Source organism: Coloeus monedula (genome assembly GCF_965178545.1).
Source record: "Coloeus monedula genome assembly, chromosome: Z".
Lineage (NCBI taxonomy): Eukaryota > Metazoa > Chordata > Aves > Passeriformes > Corvidae > Coloeus > Coloeus monedula.
Window position 1 is genome coordinate 76,928,533 of NC_138822.1, and position 20,246 is coordinate 76,948,778.

The window sequence follows — 20,246 nt, forward strand, 5'->3', positions numbered from 1 at the left end:
AGGAGGGGAGGGAGCTGGGAGCCAAGACAAAGCCAGGACGGTACAGCCCAGGAGGGATGTAGGCAGGAATTGCATTCTGGGAGCATGGTTATGGGATTGACAGCAAGCCACCAAATTTCACTGCTGCCATTCTATGGCATCACTGATCACATAAGCCTCACCCTGGGATGCAAGTGCCCACACCCACACCTACACCTGTTCCAGCAGGCTGCATGTTCCTCTTCTCTAAAAAACACAGGACCCTCATCAGCACTTGCACCAACTCTGACTGCTCATGGTGCTCTGTCAAACAGTCCATCCAAGAGCAGGCTCCACAGGAGCTCTGGAAAGAGAACAAGTTCGTAACACAGATAAATGCTGCAGGAGGAGGAACTTTGGGGTTTCTTCACCTACCCAGTTGCAGATGCAGGAGGGTGGCACAAGGACTCAGAGGATGCCTCGCTGTATCTCTAGTGAGGGGCTGTCATGCTCCCTGATCAGGAAAGTGTTAGACAGCCCATGGTATGTGCTCACTGATTTGTCCCCTGGAGCTGCATCCTGCAGTGGCTTTGGGCTCTCAGAGCTGGCAATCACCAGCAGAAACTCTCACATGTCGGTGTTACAGTGGGGAAACTGCAACACACATATCAAACAACGAGGCCTGTGGAAAAGAACTATATATGGACCAATTCTTGATAGATGTTTCAGAGAGATGTTTATTTCTCCAGCCACATGGCCGGGGCTCTGCCGAGGAACTGCTCAATCACGGGACCCGAGGGTCCTTCTGCCCGCGCAGGGAACACAAAACAACCAATGGGGAACGAGGCTGAGCAGGAGCAGGGAAACCCCGTGTCTCCCCCCAGGGCCCCTCTACCGGGACCCCATGGCAGGGGGAGGGCCCCAACATTTCATCCATTTATTTTTAACAAAAAGAGATTTAAAACTTAACATTGAAAACAACTGGATAAACATAACAAGAACAGATTCAAAACAAGCCACCCTCCTGAGTCTTTAAATGTCCAAACAGATTCTGTGGAACATCTTAGGGCTGACAGAAAGGAGACAGGACTCTCCGGACATGCTTTGTGGGGAAACCGAGGCACGAGAGGGTTTCTTCCATTTGTGCCTGTTGGAATGCTAAACAAAAATAGTTAATTTCTTCCCTCCCCCTTTTCATCCCCCCCTTGGCATCGGAGAGGAGTTGTAGGGAAAGGGAATTTTATAGGGAAGCCATGGGGTGAAAAACGGATTTGGAATAAACTGGGGATGGGGGTAAACTTAGGAAAGGGTTCATATTGGGTATAGGGTAAAAGGGGAAAGTAGGCTGTGGATAGGGAAATTGCTGGGATGGATATTGTTTATAATTTTGTGCATAACGGCTGCCTTTGACTGGAATACCCCCAGGCCCAGTAACACTTGCTGCTTGTAAGCCCTTCTTTCCTTGCACTATATCAAACTGTACAACTTCCCCATCTCCTACACTTTGCAGGTAATTTTTAGGGTTATTCCTTTTAATGGCAGTTCTATGGATGAATAGATCTTCCCCTGTATCACCTCGTGTTATAAATCCATAGTTGTTTTTTACATTGTACCATTTCACAGTTCCTGTGATTTTCGTGGCTATAACTCCTCCCATCACGTGCTTGCGTGTTCGTCGTGGCTGCTGGTCCCGCGTGGCTGCCGCCTCGCCGACTCCAATGTCTCGGCCGGGCCCCCATGCTGTGGCTGCTCCTCGCTCTCCGAGCGGCGCTGCTCCGGCGTGTCTGGGCTCTGCGCGGCCCCGCGTTGCCATCGCCGCTGGCTCCGTGCCCTGTGAGTGGTTCCGCTCGGCCAACTCCACGCTGCTTTGGGTGCGGCCCCGTTCCGGCTCGGCGCTGCGCGGCTTCTCGTGTCGCTGTGGAAACCGCTGCTTCTCCCTCCGCAGGGCTCTCCGAGCCGTGTGCTCAGAGCGGGCTGCCACGCCGATGCCGGTTCCTGGCTGCTCGTGGCCCACGGCACCCGCGGCGCCTGCGGCATCGCTCCCTCACTCGCGGTCGCATGGCCGGGGACCCCGAGACAGGGATGGGGTCCGTGATAAGGAGCGCGCTCCCGAGGGGCCGGGCGCATCCAGCACAGGCACCTCCGCCGGCACGGCTGCAGTCATGTGCCACAGGGATGGCCACCGCACGGCCTCGGCCACAGGATTATGGCCATCCTCTGCGTTAGGGGTAATGGGACCATATAAATGCTCCTCAAGAGTTTCCCTGACTACAAGGGATGCATGGAGAGGTTCTGTCACCAGTGCCTGTTCTGTTTGATCCTTATCTTACGCAAGATCTCAGACCAAAAGCACTCATGAATAGTCCCAGGAGGATCAATATCAAAAAGTGTCTCAAGAAATATAAAAGAAATACTTTTCTGTTTTGTTGTTCAAGGATTCCTTTAACTTCTAGATACATTTCTTTCTGTGGCTCAGAGAGCCACATTTCCCACAATTCTTCCATAGTCCAGAGAGAATATCCAAACCAAGGTGAGAAGAGAGAGATCTGGAGTGGTTTTTACTCACGAATTTTCTGCCCTTAGGGGTCGGTGTCTTGCCAGCATTTCTCTACCATTTGTTACAGTGCGGATACTGTAACACACATATCAATCAACGAGGCCCGTGGAAAAGAAATATATATGGACCGATTCTTGATAGATGTTTCAGAGATGTTTATTTCTCCAGCCACATGGCTGAGGATCTGCCGAGGAACTCTTACAATCACAGGACCTGAGGGTCTTGCCCACGCAGGGGAACACGAAACAACCAATGGGGAACGAGGCTGACCAGGGGCAGGGAAACCCCAGGTCTCCCCCCAGGGCCCCTCTCCCAGGACCACATGGCAGGAGGGGAGGGACCCCGACATGTCGGCCCTGTCCATGGGCAGGTCTCAGAATGCACCAGGCACAAGATCTGCTGAGAAGGAAAACTGAGGCAGTGACAGAGCTCATGCCAGGGCTGCTGTGTGACATGGTGATGATGGGGTGGCTCTAAGAACTGCTGCAACACAGTCCCCAGGCTCAGAAGAGTTCCAGCTGCTGGGCCTTCCAAACAGGGAGATCATGTGAAGGGCTGGGGAGAGTTCTGAGCACCAAAAATTCCCTCCCAGCCCTGGCCCTGCAGGAGGAGGGATCCCTGAGCTGAGGCCCCACTCAAAGGGTGTCTGTGGGACACAGCTTTCCCCTCACAGGCTAAGAAGGTCACTGGCACTGAGGCAAAGCTTGCTGCAAACCAGCTCATCTCCTGCAGCCTTATTACCATGTGCATTATAATGAGGGAGTGAGCAGAGGGCGTGGAGAGGGACGTCACCACTGTGCAGGACAGAAGTAGTGCATGCTACCGACCAGAGTACCCCTCTGGCCCATGAAATCCAGCCCTCACAGGCCTTGCCAGCTGTAGGACATTGGTACAGTCCTATAAGTCCCTTCCCAACCTCTGCTTGCCCCATTCCTGGCAGTCCCAGTGCACTCTCCCCATCTCCCACTAAGGCAAAGTGCTCGAATGTCTGTGGACACCCTGGATGCAGGGGCAGAGGAGCCAGTGATGCCATCCTCAGTCCTCTGGTTTTGGGTGAGTGGGGATCTTGGGGAGGGGATCACAGTGCTGCTACAACCCCCAAGGAAGGCTTGGTGCTCAGATCTCCAGCTGCATTTCCAGTATTAGATCCTGCCTAGTAATGGGCTTCACTGTGTGCCCCGGCAGCTGTAAAGGCAGATGCTGCCACATGGCACGGGTGTCTCTTCCCACTCCCTGCTGTCTGTAGGAATCAACAATGCCCCCATTACAAAATCCATTGAGCCAAGGTCAACCCAAACAGCTGCTTGAGGTGGCAGTGCAGGAACACTACAGGAACACCATCAACCATGAACCCCTCTGCCTATCAGCCTGAGAAGAACTGGTTGTCCAGGTCCAAAGGCTCTGCCAAGGTACCAGCTGTTCTTCTGTGTCACAGAGGGCGTATCTCCATGGGGTCGGGGGGCTGATGGTGCTGGCAGTGGCTCTGTTCATCCCCTCTTTGTATCTTGTGTCCTCCTTCCAGTGCCAAGGAGATGCTCCCTCAGTATATGTGCTTGCAGCTTTGCCACGGCCACCCATCTCCTTCCCTGGACTGAGACTGTCCCTGTTGCAGGGACGTCTGCACCTCCTGAGGGTTCTGACTTCCAGTGGCCTATAAATGCCTCCTGATGGTAAATGCTGCCTGGGAAATACTCTCCTGGTGCCCCATAGTCCCCAGGGACCAAGGCTGCATGAGCAGGGACAAGTGGCCAATGAGCTGCAACTGATGCATATAACCTCTATGACAGATCCTTAACAAAGCCAGATTTACTCCCAGCACAGGTGTTTGTATTCATGGTCTCATCCAGCCATGCTTGGGACTGTACAACACCTGAAATCCTGCTGGCATTCCTGAGCCTGCCTGCATGTAGCTTAGCATCTCCCAGATTCTGGGGCCATGTCAGTGTTTCTTGTGCTGCTCTTGTATTTTCAATTGTCATTGTGTGCTCTACTTACCAAGAACATGTTCCCTGGCCACACTGTTATGCAGTAATCAGCCCTGTCCTTCACCCACTGCGGGTCTGGCAGTACCTTTTAATCCCCACGTTTACCTTTAGGATGTCCCTGTTGCTGAAGCAGCTTTTTTCAGCCCTGGGCAGAGGGCAGAAAAGACGCTGTTTAACCAGCACAGTCATCACTCTGCTACTGCATCAAATCCCCGTGGGCCAAAATTAGGTGTGCGACTTAGCAGAAAACATGTGATTGGCTTTAAATTCCTGAGATCAGAAACTAAAACCAAGCAGCAACAAGAATAAACAGGGAGCACTGGATTCCCCATATATGTCCCTATGCCTGAGCTTCAGAAAGAAGTTTCTCAAGGTCTTCTCCACCAAGAAACAGGAATATTTTCCTCAATTGGTATGGATCTGGCAACAAGAATTTTAGGAAAATGAGAGAGAGTGCAAGAGAGAATGGTGTTCACAGGCAGGGAGCCACTGGAAATGGTTCACTGAGATGGCAATGCCAGGGTACATTAGTTTATCTCAGAGGCTTACTTTGCCCCATGGCACTGGTGAAGGGCAAAGGTGGTCTTTCATTAAAGCTGGCTTGGGCAATTGTTCCCCTCAGACCCTTTCCCACAGTCTGGGGAAGTTCCTGGGAAAGGGGGAGAAACGTCATTGACTGCTGGTTTGGTGGGCACTTTAACAGCCCTTGCAGACTGGTGCCCCCCCACCATCCATAAGCTGGAGACCAAGAAAGCATGCAAGGGAAAGCTCTCAGAGCATAGTAACACAGCCAAAAATAGAAGCAGTCATTGACACCCGTGTTTGTCGGCTTTATGCTGGGCTGCTGAGGACGTGCTTGCTTTTGGCAAGTTGTCCAGGAAGAGCTGCCATCCATCTGGGATACTGAGCACTGACACATGCTACATAAGGAGGGGTACTTTGAAAGCAGCACGTAATTAATGAAGGCATGAAATGCGCTTGTCTGACTATGATCTGAGAGCACAGTGCCAGGGGGCAGCACCACCCAGGCCCCTCCATGTGTGCTGCTGATCATAAATCCACGGCACTGTGGTCCTCACAGTGGGGTGATGCTCCAGCACGGAGCCATCTGGGGACCCACATGCCAGTGGGGCAGCAGCCTGCCGTGCTGTGCCCACACCAAGCAGTACCCCAGTCCTCCTAGGAGCAGGGAATACCCCATTAAACCCCATCCCGGACTAAAACCATCCCATGAAAAGCATGTCCCTGCCCAAAAGCACCCCATTGAAAAACCTGGCCTGGCCCCAAAGCATTCCATGTAATGCCCATCCCAGTCCCAAAGCATCACGTGAAGAGCCCAGCACAGCCCAAAGGCATCCACTGAAATCCTGTCCCTGCCCCAAAAGGCATCCCATGACAAACTTGTCCCAGCTCCAAAGCATCTCATGAAAACCTCATCCCGACCCAAAAGCACCCCGGCACAGCCCCGCCGGAGCCAGACCCCGATACCCCTAGCCCAGCCCCGGGGGTACCCCATCCCCACGCTCCCCCGGACATCCCCAGCGGCTCCAGCCCCCGGCGCCCCCCGGAGCTGCCTTGCCCGGGCCGAACTACATCTCCCATCGGGGAGCGCCGGTCCGGGGGCCGGTCCGGGGCGGGAGCCGGGGCGGGGCGGGCAGCGCCCAACCCCGGAACCGCGCTGAGCCCCGCGCCCGGAGCCCCCCGGGCCGGCAGACCCGGCTATGGCCCGGCGGTGCCGGTGAGTGAGCGGCTCCCGGGGCTGCGCTCGGGGCGGGGGCGCAGCCCCGGCTCGGGGGGTGCGGGAAGAGGCGGGCGAGGGGCTCCCCCTCCCGCAGACCCCAGGCTGCGGCATCGGCGAGGGCTCGGGAAGGCCCGCGGGGAGCGGGGTGAAGGTACGGAGCTTTGCCCAGACCTTGGGGTGCGAGCCCTCCGTACCCCGCCGGGCAGGGGCCGCGCGAGTTCTCCGGTAGGTGGGAGTCTGCCTGCCCGGAGATGAACGGAGCCGGGAGACACGTCCCCGGCACGACTCGCAAAGAGCAGCTTCAACTTTTGCCGCTTGATAAGATGCTTGGTAGTGAAAACTTTGCAGATGGGTGTACGCAGCTCATTGTGCTGTGTGCTCGATTGGGTTTGGAGTGGGTTTTGGGACAGCTCTGACCTCGCTGGCCATGGCAAGGAGTGGCCAAAGCTGTGTTAGAAAGCACAAATGCTTCTTCCCCTTTTCCCCCCTTACCACTTTGGGATACTCATGATGTCCAAAGGCAAGTGCCTGGCACAGCAGACACCCACAGCCCAGTGGAGAATGACGTTTGTGAGGCTGTGTGGCTGGATCTGCACATGGAAAAGCTGCACGGGAGCACTTAAAGGGATTGGTGACTGCGTTTGGGCCAAGGTTATCCAGAATCACTGACTGTTGGATACAAATTCTGGGACTTGTGTCAACAGCCCAACATCTTGAGCCATCCACAGCTCATTGGAGCTGCCAGTGCCTGGAGTTTCATGGTGACTCGATGACTGGAAAATTGGCAGGGCTGTGCCAGAGGGGTGTGCTTAGGTTTCCATTTCTCCCCCATATCATGTTGTAGCACTTGGATGTTGGGGTGGGCTCAGGTTTCAGCCTGCATCAGCATCCGAAATGCTGAGCGCTCCCAAGGCGCTGAGTCAGCTCTTCAGAGAAAGAATCTGTGTGGACAAAACGGGGCACTGGGTCCCACTTACAGGGTGGGTTGTCTTGGAGGACAGAGATGAGCAGTGAGTGAGATTGACACCCACTTTGGGGAGAGGCTGTTGGAGTGATGGGGTGGTAGATGACACACGTCTTGTACCAGCCGGAGTTGGGCTGGGGACCAAGAGACAGTGGCAAAGACACCAAAATCTTTGTGGCTGTGTATCTTACGTGGCAAAAGTGGCACATGAAATAAGCTAATAGCACCACTGTTTGGTGTTCTGCTTTTGCCACTGTTCGGCACGAGATCTGGTGGCCCTGCGGGTGCTGAGGAGCTGACTGCTGGGCTCAGGGTTACCCAGTGAACCACAGTTTCAGAGCCCAGCTCTCTCCAGCTCCCACAGAGCCTGTAGGACTTCTCCAAGGTGGACAGAGGCATGTCCTTAAGGGGAGAGCCCTGGAGCTTTCTCTCCCTCATGTCCAATGTACTTTGATACAAGTGGACCAGGAGGACTCACTTTGTTTTAAAGTCTCCACAGATCTTTGCAGCTCAGATAAATTCAGGCTCCCTGATGTGCCTCTAGGCAGGGGAAAGAAGAAGCCTCTGGTCATGGTTTAGTCATGAGATGAAAGCACCACAAGCTGTGTGCAGGGTTACAGTGAAAACCCAGTTTATTAAACTTCATCTTGGTAATTAGCACGGGGTGAAGAACAAAGAAAGATGATATTGTAAAAGGGGAATTGTCAGGGATGTTAAATATTAAGTCATCTGCTGCCAGAATTGGTTCCCTGTGGCTGCTTTGTATTCATGGTCAAACACTGGATGAAGTGTCTAAATGGGTTTGGAGCATCACTTGACACTGGAAACTTTAAAAGACAAAACTGGGCTGCAAAGTCACAATTCCTATAATAAAGGTGAAAGCATTTAAGGCTGGGCAGTGCTAATGCCACAGCTTCAAATCTCCTGCCTCCTCTCGCAGACAGAGTGAGGTGCTGGCAGCCTGTCTGCACTTTGCAGATGAGCTCTGTATTCACACGGCCACCTTGGATTTGGGGTTTATCCTTCAGGTGCCCAGTGCTGTTTAATCCTATCTTACAAACCAACCAGCACCAGTGGGGCAGCTTGTTTCTTTTCACACGAGGCAGCCTCATTACTCTTCTGGGTCATGACTCTGCTTAAAATCACAACATTTGGGGACGAAAAGAAAAATCACCCCAAACCTTGGGTTGGATTAGTCTTTTTTCCCTTGTGCTTTCTGATTCTGGCGCTCCTGAGTGCAGGGAGGGGATGCGCCTTCGCCGGCCCTTCCCGCCCACCTGGCAGGGAGGTGAGATGCCAGCCCGGATCCCGGGTGTCCGGGAGCGGAGGAGGGTGGAAGCGCGCTCCCGTGTGCGGCCGCCCCTCCTGGCCGGGCTCCGCTCGCCTTGGCACACCCCGGCCGGAGGGTTGGCTGCTCACACATCCGTCACGGTGCCTGAGAAGACAGCGGTGACGTGCTGGTCCCCTCCTCCTGCCCGCGGACACCCGCTGCTCACGGAGCGGCCAGCTCGGAGCCCCGGAACGCCCCACGTGATGGAGAGGATGGAGCTGCCGGGGACGTGGAGATGGAGCGGTGCTCCTTTTTCATGTGCTTAAAAAGACGACTGTGGTGGAGCCAGGCGGCAGGCAGGGATCCCCAGGAAGCCATGGCTAGGTAAGTACTGGGGCACCGTGCCCCGGAGGGTGAGCTGCCTCCTGCATGGGCCTCTCTGTGTCCAGCAGCCGGGTGCGGTGGAGAATTTGCAAAAGCCCTGACAAGAAGGGTCTGTCACTTTGCAGGAGGGGCAGAGAGCCCCCCCCACCGCAGCATCTCCAGGAACCCCGCAGGCCAGGCAGTGGGTCCATCCCTGTTCTGACCACAGCAAGGACGGTGAAGGTGGAGGATCCCCCAGGGTTCAGGGGCCGGGTGTTTTTGCCTCACACATGCTCCCGGAGGTGGCTTGAGTGTTGCAGAGATAAACCCAGAGCCTCAGCGTGATCCATTGTAGTATTTGGGGGAATCCACAGGATTAGGGAGGGAATGAGTGCTTCTGATCCATGTGGAATCGGGGTGTGTGGGGAGCAGCCCTGCGCTCTGTGCCTGCGTTGTCACCAGGTGCCTCCACCCATCTCACCTGCTCCCATCAGCGCCAAGCGGGAGGAGCAGTGATTTCACCTTATTTGACTCCAAAAAGCCCTCCACAGAACTCCAGTGCTCTGCTGCAGACCCCTCCAAGGGAAATTAACCCCCCCAGGAAGGGTTTGTTTGTCCCCTGTCTCAGCTGTACAAAGTCCCTTTGTCAGGGCAGGTTCCCTGCAGGGGGTTTCAGGCTGGACACATGGAGGTTTTATTGCCTCCACAGCTTTTTTGCAGAGAAGAAATTTTTCCCTTAATTTGCTGTCCTAATTCCCTGCTCTTGTGTGGGATTGGAGATGCCTCCTGGTAAAATCTGCAGTGTTTCTGTACTATTTCCTGAGCTCAACTCCTGCCAAGATGTTTGGGGAGGAGGCGGCAGCACCTTGCAGTGGAAGAGGGAGGGTTTCCTGGCATCCCGGTGGGGGAAGTGGGTGTGTGTCATCGGCAGGAGGTTGGCCCCTAGCGCAGTTCAGACCTGACCCTGCCAGGGCAGTAAAGACCAGTTATATGTTATTGACCCTCTTTAAATTAATGTCCTAATTGCAGAGTGGCTGGGGTTAGTGGTGCTGTGGGTCTCGCAGCTTGTGGTTAGCGGTGGTGTTGGTAAAAATAGAAGCGGTCAAAAAATGGATTTTTATTTTTACTCTATAAAGTGTGTCCTGCTCAGATGTTTTGCTTTCATCTTGAGTTGAGGCAAGGCGACTCGCTGCTTTCACAGAACACAGAGAAAAAGCTTTGTTTTGAGTCAGCTGGGAAGCTCCGGCACAGCAAGCTGCAAACATGCTGTTTGACTTTGACACTCTCCCTTCTAGTTTTCTTTTTTTTTTTTTCCTGAGGAGTTAAAGGTCGCCACAATGTCATCTTGGTGCAAAATAACAAGTTAACATTACACAAAAAAAAATTTGTTGAAACAGGCAGTGCATGAGCAGGCACCTCTGCGGGCTGCAGCTTGCGAGTGAGACGCGGAAGGCATCTCCGGGGAGCCTGGGAGACTTAGCTCTCACCTGGGACGGTGCCAGATCTCCCACTGGAGAATGTACATTCTGTTAACAAGGCAAAAAAATAGAGGGCATAGACCAAGATTGTTTTTGGAGACCTCCTTGGCCCATCACTGTGCTGGGTGATGTCTGCAAACACCCTTCTCAGCATCTTTGTTAAAGTCATGTCCAAGTAGGCAATGTTCCTCAGCAGCCACAGGGTTTGATCCTGACCCAGCCACAGCAGTCAGAGCAGGATTAAATCCACCAGCTCAATCACTCAGCTTGCACATCCCTCTGAGGCAGATTGGTGTCCAAGGGACTCAAGAGGCTGCAAAACCTTTCTTAAAACCCACATTATTTCTCTACTGACAGTAGCAGTGATGGCTCCCTCATGTGTGCCATGAGCTCCAGTCCATGGGGGGGAAAAGAAAGAAACAGCCTAAAAATAGAGCAGCTTCGAAGTAGTTCATAAATAATAAGCCAGCTTCCTGAAAGGTAGATAAAAATCCAGAAATTCCCTGAAGCTGTGGGAGCTGCTATCAATTTTAGATGGAGCCTCAGTAGCAGTATCAGATATTTCTTGGGCTTAAAACCCTAAATGAGAATTGGCAAAGAAAACATCCTTTTGCCCTCTTTTTTGTAAAGAAAATGTGAAAACTTTTCCCAAATTATTTGCAAGTCCTGCTTGGTGAAGGGTGCATTTTATTTTTTTTCCCCCTTGACCTTTGCAGTCCCCAGATAAGGCACAAGTGAAACAGAGGCATGGCTCTGGAGTGACAGGTATTCGCACGTCCCTCTCTCTCTGGCATCCCAAAACCTCCCAGTGTTGAGAGGGTGAGGATTTATTTGGGCTCAGTGTACCCATCTGTATTTCCAGTATCATCCTGCCACTTGCAGCTTCACTCAGCTGTGCTGGTTTTGGCCAAAGTCCTTCTACAAACCTTCCTCCCTGCCATCCCTGGGATGGCCCTGTGCTGCTTCTGGTTCACCCTAAAGCCAAGGAAGAGTTGAGAGAGGGATGAAAGGTGTATCCCAAAAACAGCCTCATCCCACCACCACCTCTTCCCTGTCTTTATTGCCCAATTTGGCTTGGCTCAGCTGGCCGTGCATCACAAGTGCTGGGTGGTGAGAGCCCTGTTGCCCACCTGGGGGGCAGGATCCAGCACTGGGTGACACAGTTGGAGTGGTTGGAGCTGTCCCCAACCCGTTCCCGAGATCCTCGCTGGCAAGTGAGGGCTCTGTGGGAGTTGGCCATGGGACAAGTTGTTTAACTAAACCTATCGCCTGTTCAGGCTAATCGCTGCCTAATGCCTCTGTAATCCCATTTAAAGCAACTGGCTGTCTAGAAAGTTACTAACTCCCAGGGGAAGGTTAGAATGACCCGCCTGCTGCAAGGTCTGGTCCAATACCTGCCTCAAGATGAAGAATATAAACACAGAATGTTTTGTTGAGCCTGTGCACAGATGCTGCAGTTTGCACATGGCTACAGTGGAGCAACAAGGTTTAGGTGGTGTTCAGGACCCCCTTCTGCTTTACTTTCTTGGATCTGTTTGAGGCACAGAGAAATACGTGTTCTGGATTGCCATGTCTATGGCAGGGAGAGGGTTCTGTAATTCATTTTGGATCTTTTTCTTCCTTTTTCTTAAGAAAAAAACCAATCTCTTTAGAGGGAATCTCTGCAACTGGTTTCATTTGTGCAGAAAAAGAGGTTTTTTTCCCTCTGGTTTGCCCACAGCCAGCAGGTTTACAGCCCCAGAGCTTGGGGAGGAGCCGGCTGTGTTTGCTGGCACCAGGCAGATATCAGGCAGCTGGTCTGCAGCTTTGCAGCTCCTCTCCCTCCCCTATTCCTCCGGCAGCTGCGTTTGCTTCTCACTCTCCCATGTCCTTACTTTACTTTTCTCCTCTGGATCCCAGGCGTTATGCTTGGCGGAGCCCAGCCAGGCTGTGGCCAAAGAAAAGCCATTAGGCTCTTGGCACAGCCTACTTCCCCGGGGCCACTCAGGGGGGAGTGGGCTGGAGCTGAAACACAGCCTGGAGCCTTGCTGGATGGAGGAAGGGCCCTTTGGAGGTCCTGCACTGCTCACTTACTACAAGGTTAGCTTTTCTTTCAGAAAAGCTGGAAGTTCTTTTCTACCCAGAAATGCTGTAAAGGTCTGAGCACATGACAGGAGCCAGCCATTCTGTGCCACTCACCGCACCCCCTACACACCCCCCAAAACCAGACATGAGCCACCGGTACCCCAGCCCCATTTGGCTCGCCGTGAGCTGTGGAGAAGCAGGGATTTACCCACTTTGACTGCAAAGCATCACCCAGGTGGAGCAGCTGGAACATGCTTGGGACAAGGAGGGGATGTTGCTGCAGATGAATTAAATCTGCCAGGGAGGCAATATGATTAGAATTAGGAGTGGCTGTGTGGAATTCATTACGTGGTGTCTTTTATAGCTCTTAGTTATCTCTGTCTCTTAAAGACACTGTCAGTGAGCTGATCTGGTTCCTGTTCAGCCTCCTTCTACTGCCACCCAGTCTCCATTCCTGCCTCACTTAAAGTCTCCGCAAAACAAAAAAACACTAATTATGGCAATTATTTGGTCCTTGTTGCCCCGTGGTTGTTCCCTGTGTAGGGCTCAGGCTGTTCTCTGCATGTGTTGTCTTGCCTGGAGTAATTGGAGATGGTGTCTGGTACTTGGAACACAACACCTGGCATGTCACAGACAGGCAGAGGGAGCCGTGGGGAGCAAATGGATGACACGCTGTCCCTTGATGCAGAGGTTCTCTCAGACTATTTATATCCTCTCCTTTTTCAGAGACGGATGTTCTGGGATTCGGTGGAGGTGGGAGCTCTCCTAACAATCTGTTGTCTTCTCCTGAGAACCCCAGGCTTGCTTCTTTCCTACTCCTCTCCGGAAAGCTCTAGAGAAAACGCAGCACCATGTACACTTTCCTGCCAGAGAGCTTCACACCAGTGAAGCAGAAGCCCTCCAAGGAGCTGAGGCCCATGTTGGGCGCCATCTTGCTGGGCCTCATCCTGTTCATTGCCGCGGTGGTGGCCTGGTGCTACTACACGGTGTCCCTGCGGAAGGCGGAGCGGCTCAAGACAGAGCTGATGGACCTGCGGGCGGACGGCTTCATCATCCGCAACCAGCACGGGGAGGTGGTGTTCCGGCTGGCCTTCCGCTCGGGCAGCCTGGACCTGGAGTCGTGCTCCAAGGAGGGCGAGATCCTGAGCTGCTCGCGCTCGAGCCGGGGGCCGCTCAACTTCTTCATCCAGACGGTGAAGCCCAAGGACACGGTGATGTGCTACCGCGTGCGCTGGGAGGAGCTGGAGGCCGGCCCGGCCGTGGAGCACACCATGTTCTGGGAGGACGCCCACTGGTACGGCGGCTCGGAGATGAGCACCCAGCACTGGCCCATCCGCCTGGCCGGCTACCAGGAGCCCGTGCCCTATGTGACCAGCGACGTCTACTCCTTCCGCGACAGCTTTGGCGGCATCCTGGAGCGCTACTGGCTCTCCTCCAAGGCGGCGGCCATCAAGATCAACGACTCCGTGCCCTTCCACTTGGGCTTCAACGCCACTGAGCGCACTCTCTTCTTCCAGGCCCGCTACAAGGACTCGCCCTACAAGCCCCCACCGGGCCAGCAGCCCTTCCCCGAGCTCAGCTACCGCGTCTGCGTTGGCTCCGACGTCACCTCCATCCACAAGTACATGGTGCGCAGGTACTTCAACAAGCCCTCCAAGATCCCTGCTGAGAACGCCTTCCGATACCCCATATGGTCCACCTGGGCCCTCTACAAGAATGATATTGACCAGGATAAACTCTTGCGATTTGCTGAAAAGATCAAGAAGTACCATTTTAACTGCAGCCACATTGAGATCGATGACATGTACACCCAAGCCTATGGGGACTTTGACTTTGACCCTGTCAAGTTCCCCAACGTAACAGAGATGTTTGCAAAGCTGAGGGAAGATGGGTTTAAGGTCACTCTGTGGACGCATCCTTTCATAAACTACAATTCCTCCAATTTTGGTGTGGGGATTGAGCGTCAGCTGTTCATCAAGGAGCCGTCAGGGCGGCTGCCGGCCATGGTGGAGTGGTGGAACGGCATTGGGGCCATCCTGGACTTCACCAACCCAGCAGCCCGGGACTGGTTCCAGAGCCACCTGCGCCAACTCCGGCACAAGTATGGCATCTCCTCCTTCAAGTTCGATGCGGGTGAGACCAGCTACCTGCCCAAGCAGTTCAGCACCTTCCGCCCGCTGTCAGACCCCAGCATCTGGTCCCGGCGCTACACAGAGATGGCCATCCCCTTCTACGAGCTGGCTGAGGTGCGAGTGGGATACCAGTCACAGAACATCTCCTGCTTCTTCCGCATCATTGACCGTGACTCTGTCTGGGGCTATGAGTTGGGTCTCAAGTCCCTCATCCCCACTGTGCTCACCATCAGCATGCTGGGGTACCCCTTCATATCTGCAGACATGATAGGGGGCAATTTTTTCCCCAATAAGACCAATGGGGCAGTGGAGATCCCTGACCGGGAGCTGTACGTGCGCTGGCTGGAGCTGTCGGCCTTCATGCCCTCCATGCAGTTCTCCATCCCGCCCTGGCTCTACGACAAGGAGGTGGTGGAGATTGCGCAGAAGTTCACAGAGCTCCACGAGTCACTGGTGGCCCCGCTGCTGCTGGAGCTGGCGGGGGAGGTCACCGACACGGGCGACCCCATCATCCGTCCCATCTGGTGGATCTCCCCCCGTGACGAGGCCACTCACCGGATTGACTCCCAGTTCCTCATCGGGGACACCCTCATGGTGGCCCCGGTGCTGGAGATGGGCAAGCAGGAGCGGGATGTCTACCTGCCAGCGGGCAAATGGCGCAGCTACAAGGGGGAGCTGTTTGAGAAGACCCCGGTGCTACTCACTGACTATCCCGTTGACCTGGACGAAGTTGCCTATTTCCTCTGGGTTTCCTAACAGGCTTCTTCATCAGCTTTGGAATAACCATGCCTTACCTAGGACTTTCTAACAAATAATAACTCTAATTGCACATTTCATTTGAGACTGGGGTGGAGGAAGGGAACTAAATAGAGTTCACTGTTCTTGGGGATAATTTTTTTTTATTTGGGGATTGGTCTTGATTTTTTTAATTTGGGTCTGGTGGTAGGCTCTGATTGGATTACAGTCGGCAACAATTTATCTGGTTAGGTCAGAAAGGAGTTGTCGGTCTGTCTGCAGACATGTAGTAAACCCAATATCTTTTCAGTTCTCAAGGATTTCAAGAGTTGGAAGTTGGTTAGTGCCAGTGGGGAGTGTTCCTAGTCTTGTGGGAGCACCTGGCACTGGATATGGAGGCGTGTGCTGTGGGAGGGTTGCTGCAGCAAAGCCTGCCCTAAGTTTTATAATATGGCAAATATATTCAAAAGGATATTTTTAAGGCCACAAAGCAAAACAGCATTACATATATATATACACATTTTTTTCCCCCTTTTGCCTGGCACAGCACTGAACTAACAGTTGCCCCATGCTCCTGCTTTCCTGGGTACCAGGCAGGTCAGGTCACTCAAGTGATATCCATGTGTTTTAACTGAATGGGTTGCTTATTTCCTGCTGGGACAGCTGCATCCCACCTGCTCACCCATTTGACTCCCTCTACAAGGCTCTTGCCTCTCTATGTTTTGCCCAGGGCATCAACATTGCCTTTCCTAGAGCAGCACTGCCTGTGCCAGCACATCCCATTTTTTAAGCATTTATGACCCCACTTAGTTGCATGATTATCCTGCTGATACCATCCTTTTTGGTTTTTAAGGACAGATGAGGTTTATTGCTGGCAGAAGGTCTGCCTGGAGCAAAGCTGTCCTCAGACACTCCATGCGGCGCTTCCCTGGGAACAGCTGGTTCCTGTGAGCCACACATGTCTTGGATTGACAGTGACGTTTGCTGATAGCCGGCTTGCCTGTGGGTGGAAAACACCGGCTCTATGAACTGATGGGTCTGTGCCAGTGGGTGTTCTCACTGCACCCACAGAAATGTTCTCATATAACATGAAGTTAAGCTAATACCCATCTCAGGTCGCCATTAAGAGGTGATGATTTTGTTGAGGGTTTTCCTGAGTCAGCCCTCCTCTCTCCCTGGGAGAGTCCCAGGGACCTTCCTCAGGCAGCGTTGGTGTTGCTGGAGGTGTGATTGCTGTCAGAGGCTTCTAGAGGGCACATGGGGTGATGGGATCCTGCACCCCAAGTCCCCAGCAGCTGCCTCTTTGGCAGATTTCCCATTTGGTTTTGTATGGGAAAATGAATTTACAGAGACCCAAGGCAGGGCAAACAGGATTGAAGTCTGGCAGCCTTTTTCCCTAAGGCAAGAATTCCTGGCTGTGCCCCGGTTGGGAACATGTGTCAGTCCCTGAATTTTTAATGAGCTTCTGCAGAATTGAACTGCAATGGCTGGGAATGGTTGGGGCACCCTGCCCAGGCTACAGCCAGCCAAGGACAGCTCAGCATCTCTGGGGCGTCTCCTGGGATTATGTGTGGGCTGGGCATGGGTCTGGCACAAGTCAGCCACCCAAGGTGATAGTGCGTGTTTTGGGTAGGGTTGGGTACCAGTGAGGATCTTTCTCAAAGCCCATCTCCTACCACAGGGCTTTTCAGGAGGCAGTAAAGAAGATGCACTAAGCATCTAAGGGTTGTGATGGGATGCAGGAGGAGAAATTCAGCTGTTAGGAGCAAAATCTGAAGAGCTTTTATAGTTAGGAAGGAAGTCTGGTTTGATTGATTCTTTGGAGCATCACCTTAAGACCTGTATCTGCCCTGTATAATTTCATCTCAAAATGAGATGTAGGGGAGTCTTATAGGTCCCTGTCCAGCTAGAGCACAGGCATTTCCTGAAGCCTGTTTGTTTCTCAGGCTTTTAATTCTGAAGGATTCAAGTTTCTTCCTGGCCACCAGTGCAAATAACGGTTATGTTACAAGTTACAGACACCCTCTGGCAAGGAGTTAATCCTGGAACCTCAGTGTCACTCATCAGGGCACTGGCAGGACTTGGTCCTTGCTTGCAGGGTGGCAGTGAAGGTGAGGAGATGAGGCTGGCCAAAGCCTTCAAGAAGGGCCGTGTGTGGAGGGGGCTTTTGCAGCCCCAGAAGTGCAGGAAGACCATGCTTTGAGAGGCTCCAGCTCTTCCCTTTCAACCTTTGCTCATGAAATACTTGTCATCCTTTGGCTTGGGAGCATTAGGTGGAGGAGATGTTGCTGCACAGCTCAGCTGCCAGTGCAGAATTGGGATCCTTGGCACAGGACTTCACAGGAAGGATCCCAGCATGACCATGAGATATTGCCTTCTCTTCGCCTGGTTCCGTGCCACTCAGTGTATGCATCACTAATGAGGAATGAGGCTGCGTGAAGAGAAACACAGCATCCCTGTCAGTATCCTTCTACTATTAAAATGATGGGAGCAGCCAGATGAGTGCCTTCAATCTCCTTGCAGTGGTTTCAGGCACTGTCAGGAAGGTCATGGAGGAAATTCTCCATTAGACACACTGTCTTCTTTCCCCTCCCCTCAAAAGAAAGGATTTTATTAACTAAATTATAATTTTCTTTTATTTTACTATGCCAATGAATGGGTAAGATTATAGAGTACCCTTATTTTTCTAAATGCTGTAATTAGGGCGTAAGTGTCCATGGCTGTTCCGTGGTCCAGCAAGGAGAAAGGTAAAGCTGCTGAGAGGACTAAGAGCTGATGTTGGGGATAGGCTCAGCAGTGCTGCCTTAAGCTGTCTCACAGGCTTCTAGGTGCCCTTTCCATCCAACTTTTTACCAAAACCACTATTTCTAACACTATGCTGTAGTACTGCAGGACTTGAGGATCTCTCAGACCTTGCAGACCAGAAACTCTGCACAGATACCTTGGGAACTGCTGCTAGGGATATTTCTCTGATTTACACCATAGGTCACTGGCCAAAGCTGGGTTTAGCTCGTCTTAGCCAAGAAAAAGGCCAAAACCAGGTTTGGGATGTGGATTCAGCCTTTTCACACATGATGCTTATGTGATTGAATTTTGAAGCTTGCACTGTTGTGTATCAGGTTTTCTGGATGCTTGTGTTTGTACATGCTGTCCTATGTCCGACTGTAATGCTGGTGGGTCTGTTTTTAACCACTTTTCTAATTTCTAATTGGTATGAACTGTAACATGAATCGCCTTGATTGAGATAAAATTTTGGAAAACAAAAAGAAGTTTAACTATGTCCATCTGTACCACGTTGGTGGGGCTGGTGGTTCAGGGAGATTTGGGGCTTTTTTTACCCTAGTCTTTACTGAAATCAGGGTTGAGATTGTTGTTTTATTTAAAGCTTGCAGCCTGCAGCTTTGATGTATGTTTTAAAAGGAGAAGCTGGCAGTAACCCCACTCCTGTGTTTGCGGTGGTGGCAGACAATCCCACTGGACTGAGGATTGTACTCCCTTGGGTCCTGACAGCAAAGAGACTAGCTGTGCCTTAGGGCTGGCCTGGAAAAGGCCATGTCCAGGTGAACCTCAATGTTTTGTCAGCTGCCGGGGCTGGGGACCATACACACCAATAGGGTCATGCCCCTATTTCTACTGACATTCACCCCAAAAAAGGCTCATCAGCACTGATTCTGGGGGGGTTTGCTAGTCCATGCTGCTCTCAGAGGACACATACTTCAAGACTGTAGGGGATAAGCAAGAGGAGCCTGTTCTTCACTTCTCTTGGGCAGTCCAGAAAGTCCTTCTGACTGTCCCTACGGTCCCCCTTTCCAGATGGTACTGACAGCAAGGACACGGGTGGTGTAGATGCTTGTAGCTATGGGAGTGCCAGAAATGGAGCATGTGAGACTCATTTAGGAGCCTGCCTTGCCCCACATCACCCCCTTTGCCCCAAATAATGTTTTTCCTTCCCTTCTCATTGTTACTGCACAAACCATAGCTACCTTGTGCCATTGGCATCAATAATAGTGGCCAACACATACAGTGTGGCTTGAGGGTTGAGAGGGACTTTGTTTCACTCCTTTTGCAATAAAAGACATTTTCCCAGTGCTTTTTCTTTGACTTCTTCCTTGGGTGCAAGTGGCATCCATACACTTGGCTGATGATCATATGGGGGATGAAGCTGGCACTGCTGAAGACCTGTGGGCAGGTTGGCAACTTAAGAGCACTCACAGCCTTGCAGGAGATCCTCAGTGATGCCGAGGTCCTCCTAAAAATCAGTGCTTTGGGTTTGAGTTGGTTTACATCCTCCCAAAGCCTGTTGCAGTGTGTAGAGATGGTGTCTGAGGCTCACCGTGACATGGGGACAGTGAATGGAGTCATCTCTGTGCTGGGTCCCAGCTACATGGCAGTGCTTGAAAACACATCCACAGCTGTGCATTGCACAGGGAGAAGTGTTAGTGGCGAAATCCAAACCCCAGAGGGGCTGCAGCAAAAGCCCAATTTGTTGCAGACTGGATTTCAAGGAGGTGCCTATGGGTGACAGCAGAGCAGTGGCTGCTGGCCCAGAAGACCCACTCTGTGAGTGCATCCACGCCTGCCTGAAATCACAGGATTGATTAAAAGTAAGGAAGAAGCCAACAGGCAGGCAGACCCCAAGGCTGGGGGGGACTCCGATGAAAGGACAAACTGACAGCAGCAGAGTCCCTTTGGGCACACAGCTGGATGGTAGCCTCAGGAAAAAAACAGCCTCCTCAATCTGGGTGGGAGCTGCCAGCCTGCAGATCCCTTGTGCTGGGAGAACCATAAAGATGGTTTGTGCTGACACAAAATCCCAGAGGCCAAGTAGAGAAAAACAGATTTTTATTTGTTTGGGTTTTTTATTTTCCCTGTAGGGCTGGGTGTTTTTTAGCTCAGCAGTCATCAAAGATTAAGCGCAGTAAACTCCCCATGCCAAAAAACAGGCAGGCTGTGGTAAGCCAAATTCTGGGGGAGAGTCCCATGTCACCAGCACCTCCAG

At 52.6% G+C, this 20,246-nt stretch overlaps 1 protein-coding gene across 3 annotated transcripts; it reads left to right on the forward strand.

Moving 5' to 3' along the window:
* The first annotated feature begins 6,166 nt into the window (after positions 1–6,166).
* Positions 6,167–19,336, forward strand: LOC309584764 (myogenesis-regulating glycosidase-like). 3 transcript variants are annotated; one of them, XM_082300976.1, is made up of 2 exons: positions 6,167–6,238; positions 13,107–19,336. In XM_082300976.1, the coding sequence occupies exon 2, from the start codon at positions 13,232–13,234 to the stop codon at positions 15,266–15,268; it is 2,037 nt and encodes a 678-aa protein (XP_082157102.1). In that variant the 5' UTR covers positions 6,167–6,238; positions 13,107–13,231; the 3' UTR covers positions 15,269–19,336. The 3 variants fall into 3 exon arrangements, with proteins under 3 accessions (XP_082157102.1, XP_082157101.1, XP_082157100.1); XM_082300975.1 differs by lacking the exon at positions 6,167–6,238 and adding an exon at positions 6,249–6,392; XM_082300974.1 differs by lacking the exon at positions 6,167–6,238 and adding an exon at positions 6,403–8,859.
* The last annotated feature ends 910 nt before the right edge of the window (positions 19,337–20,246 follow it).

Bases quoted from the DNA above. Each gene is read 5' to 3' on its own strand.
- LOC309584764 (XM_082300976.1), top strand. From the start codon at position 13,232: ATGTACACTTTCCTGCCAGAGAGCTTCACACCAGTGAAGCAGAAGCCC.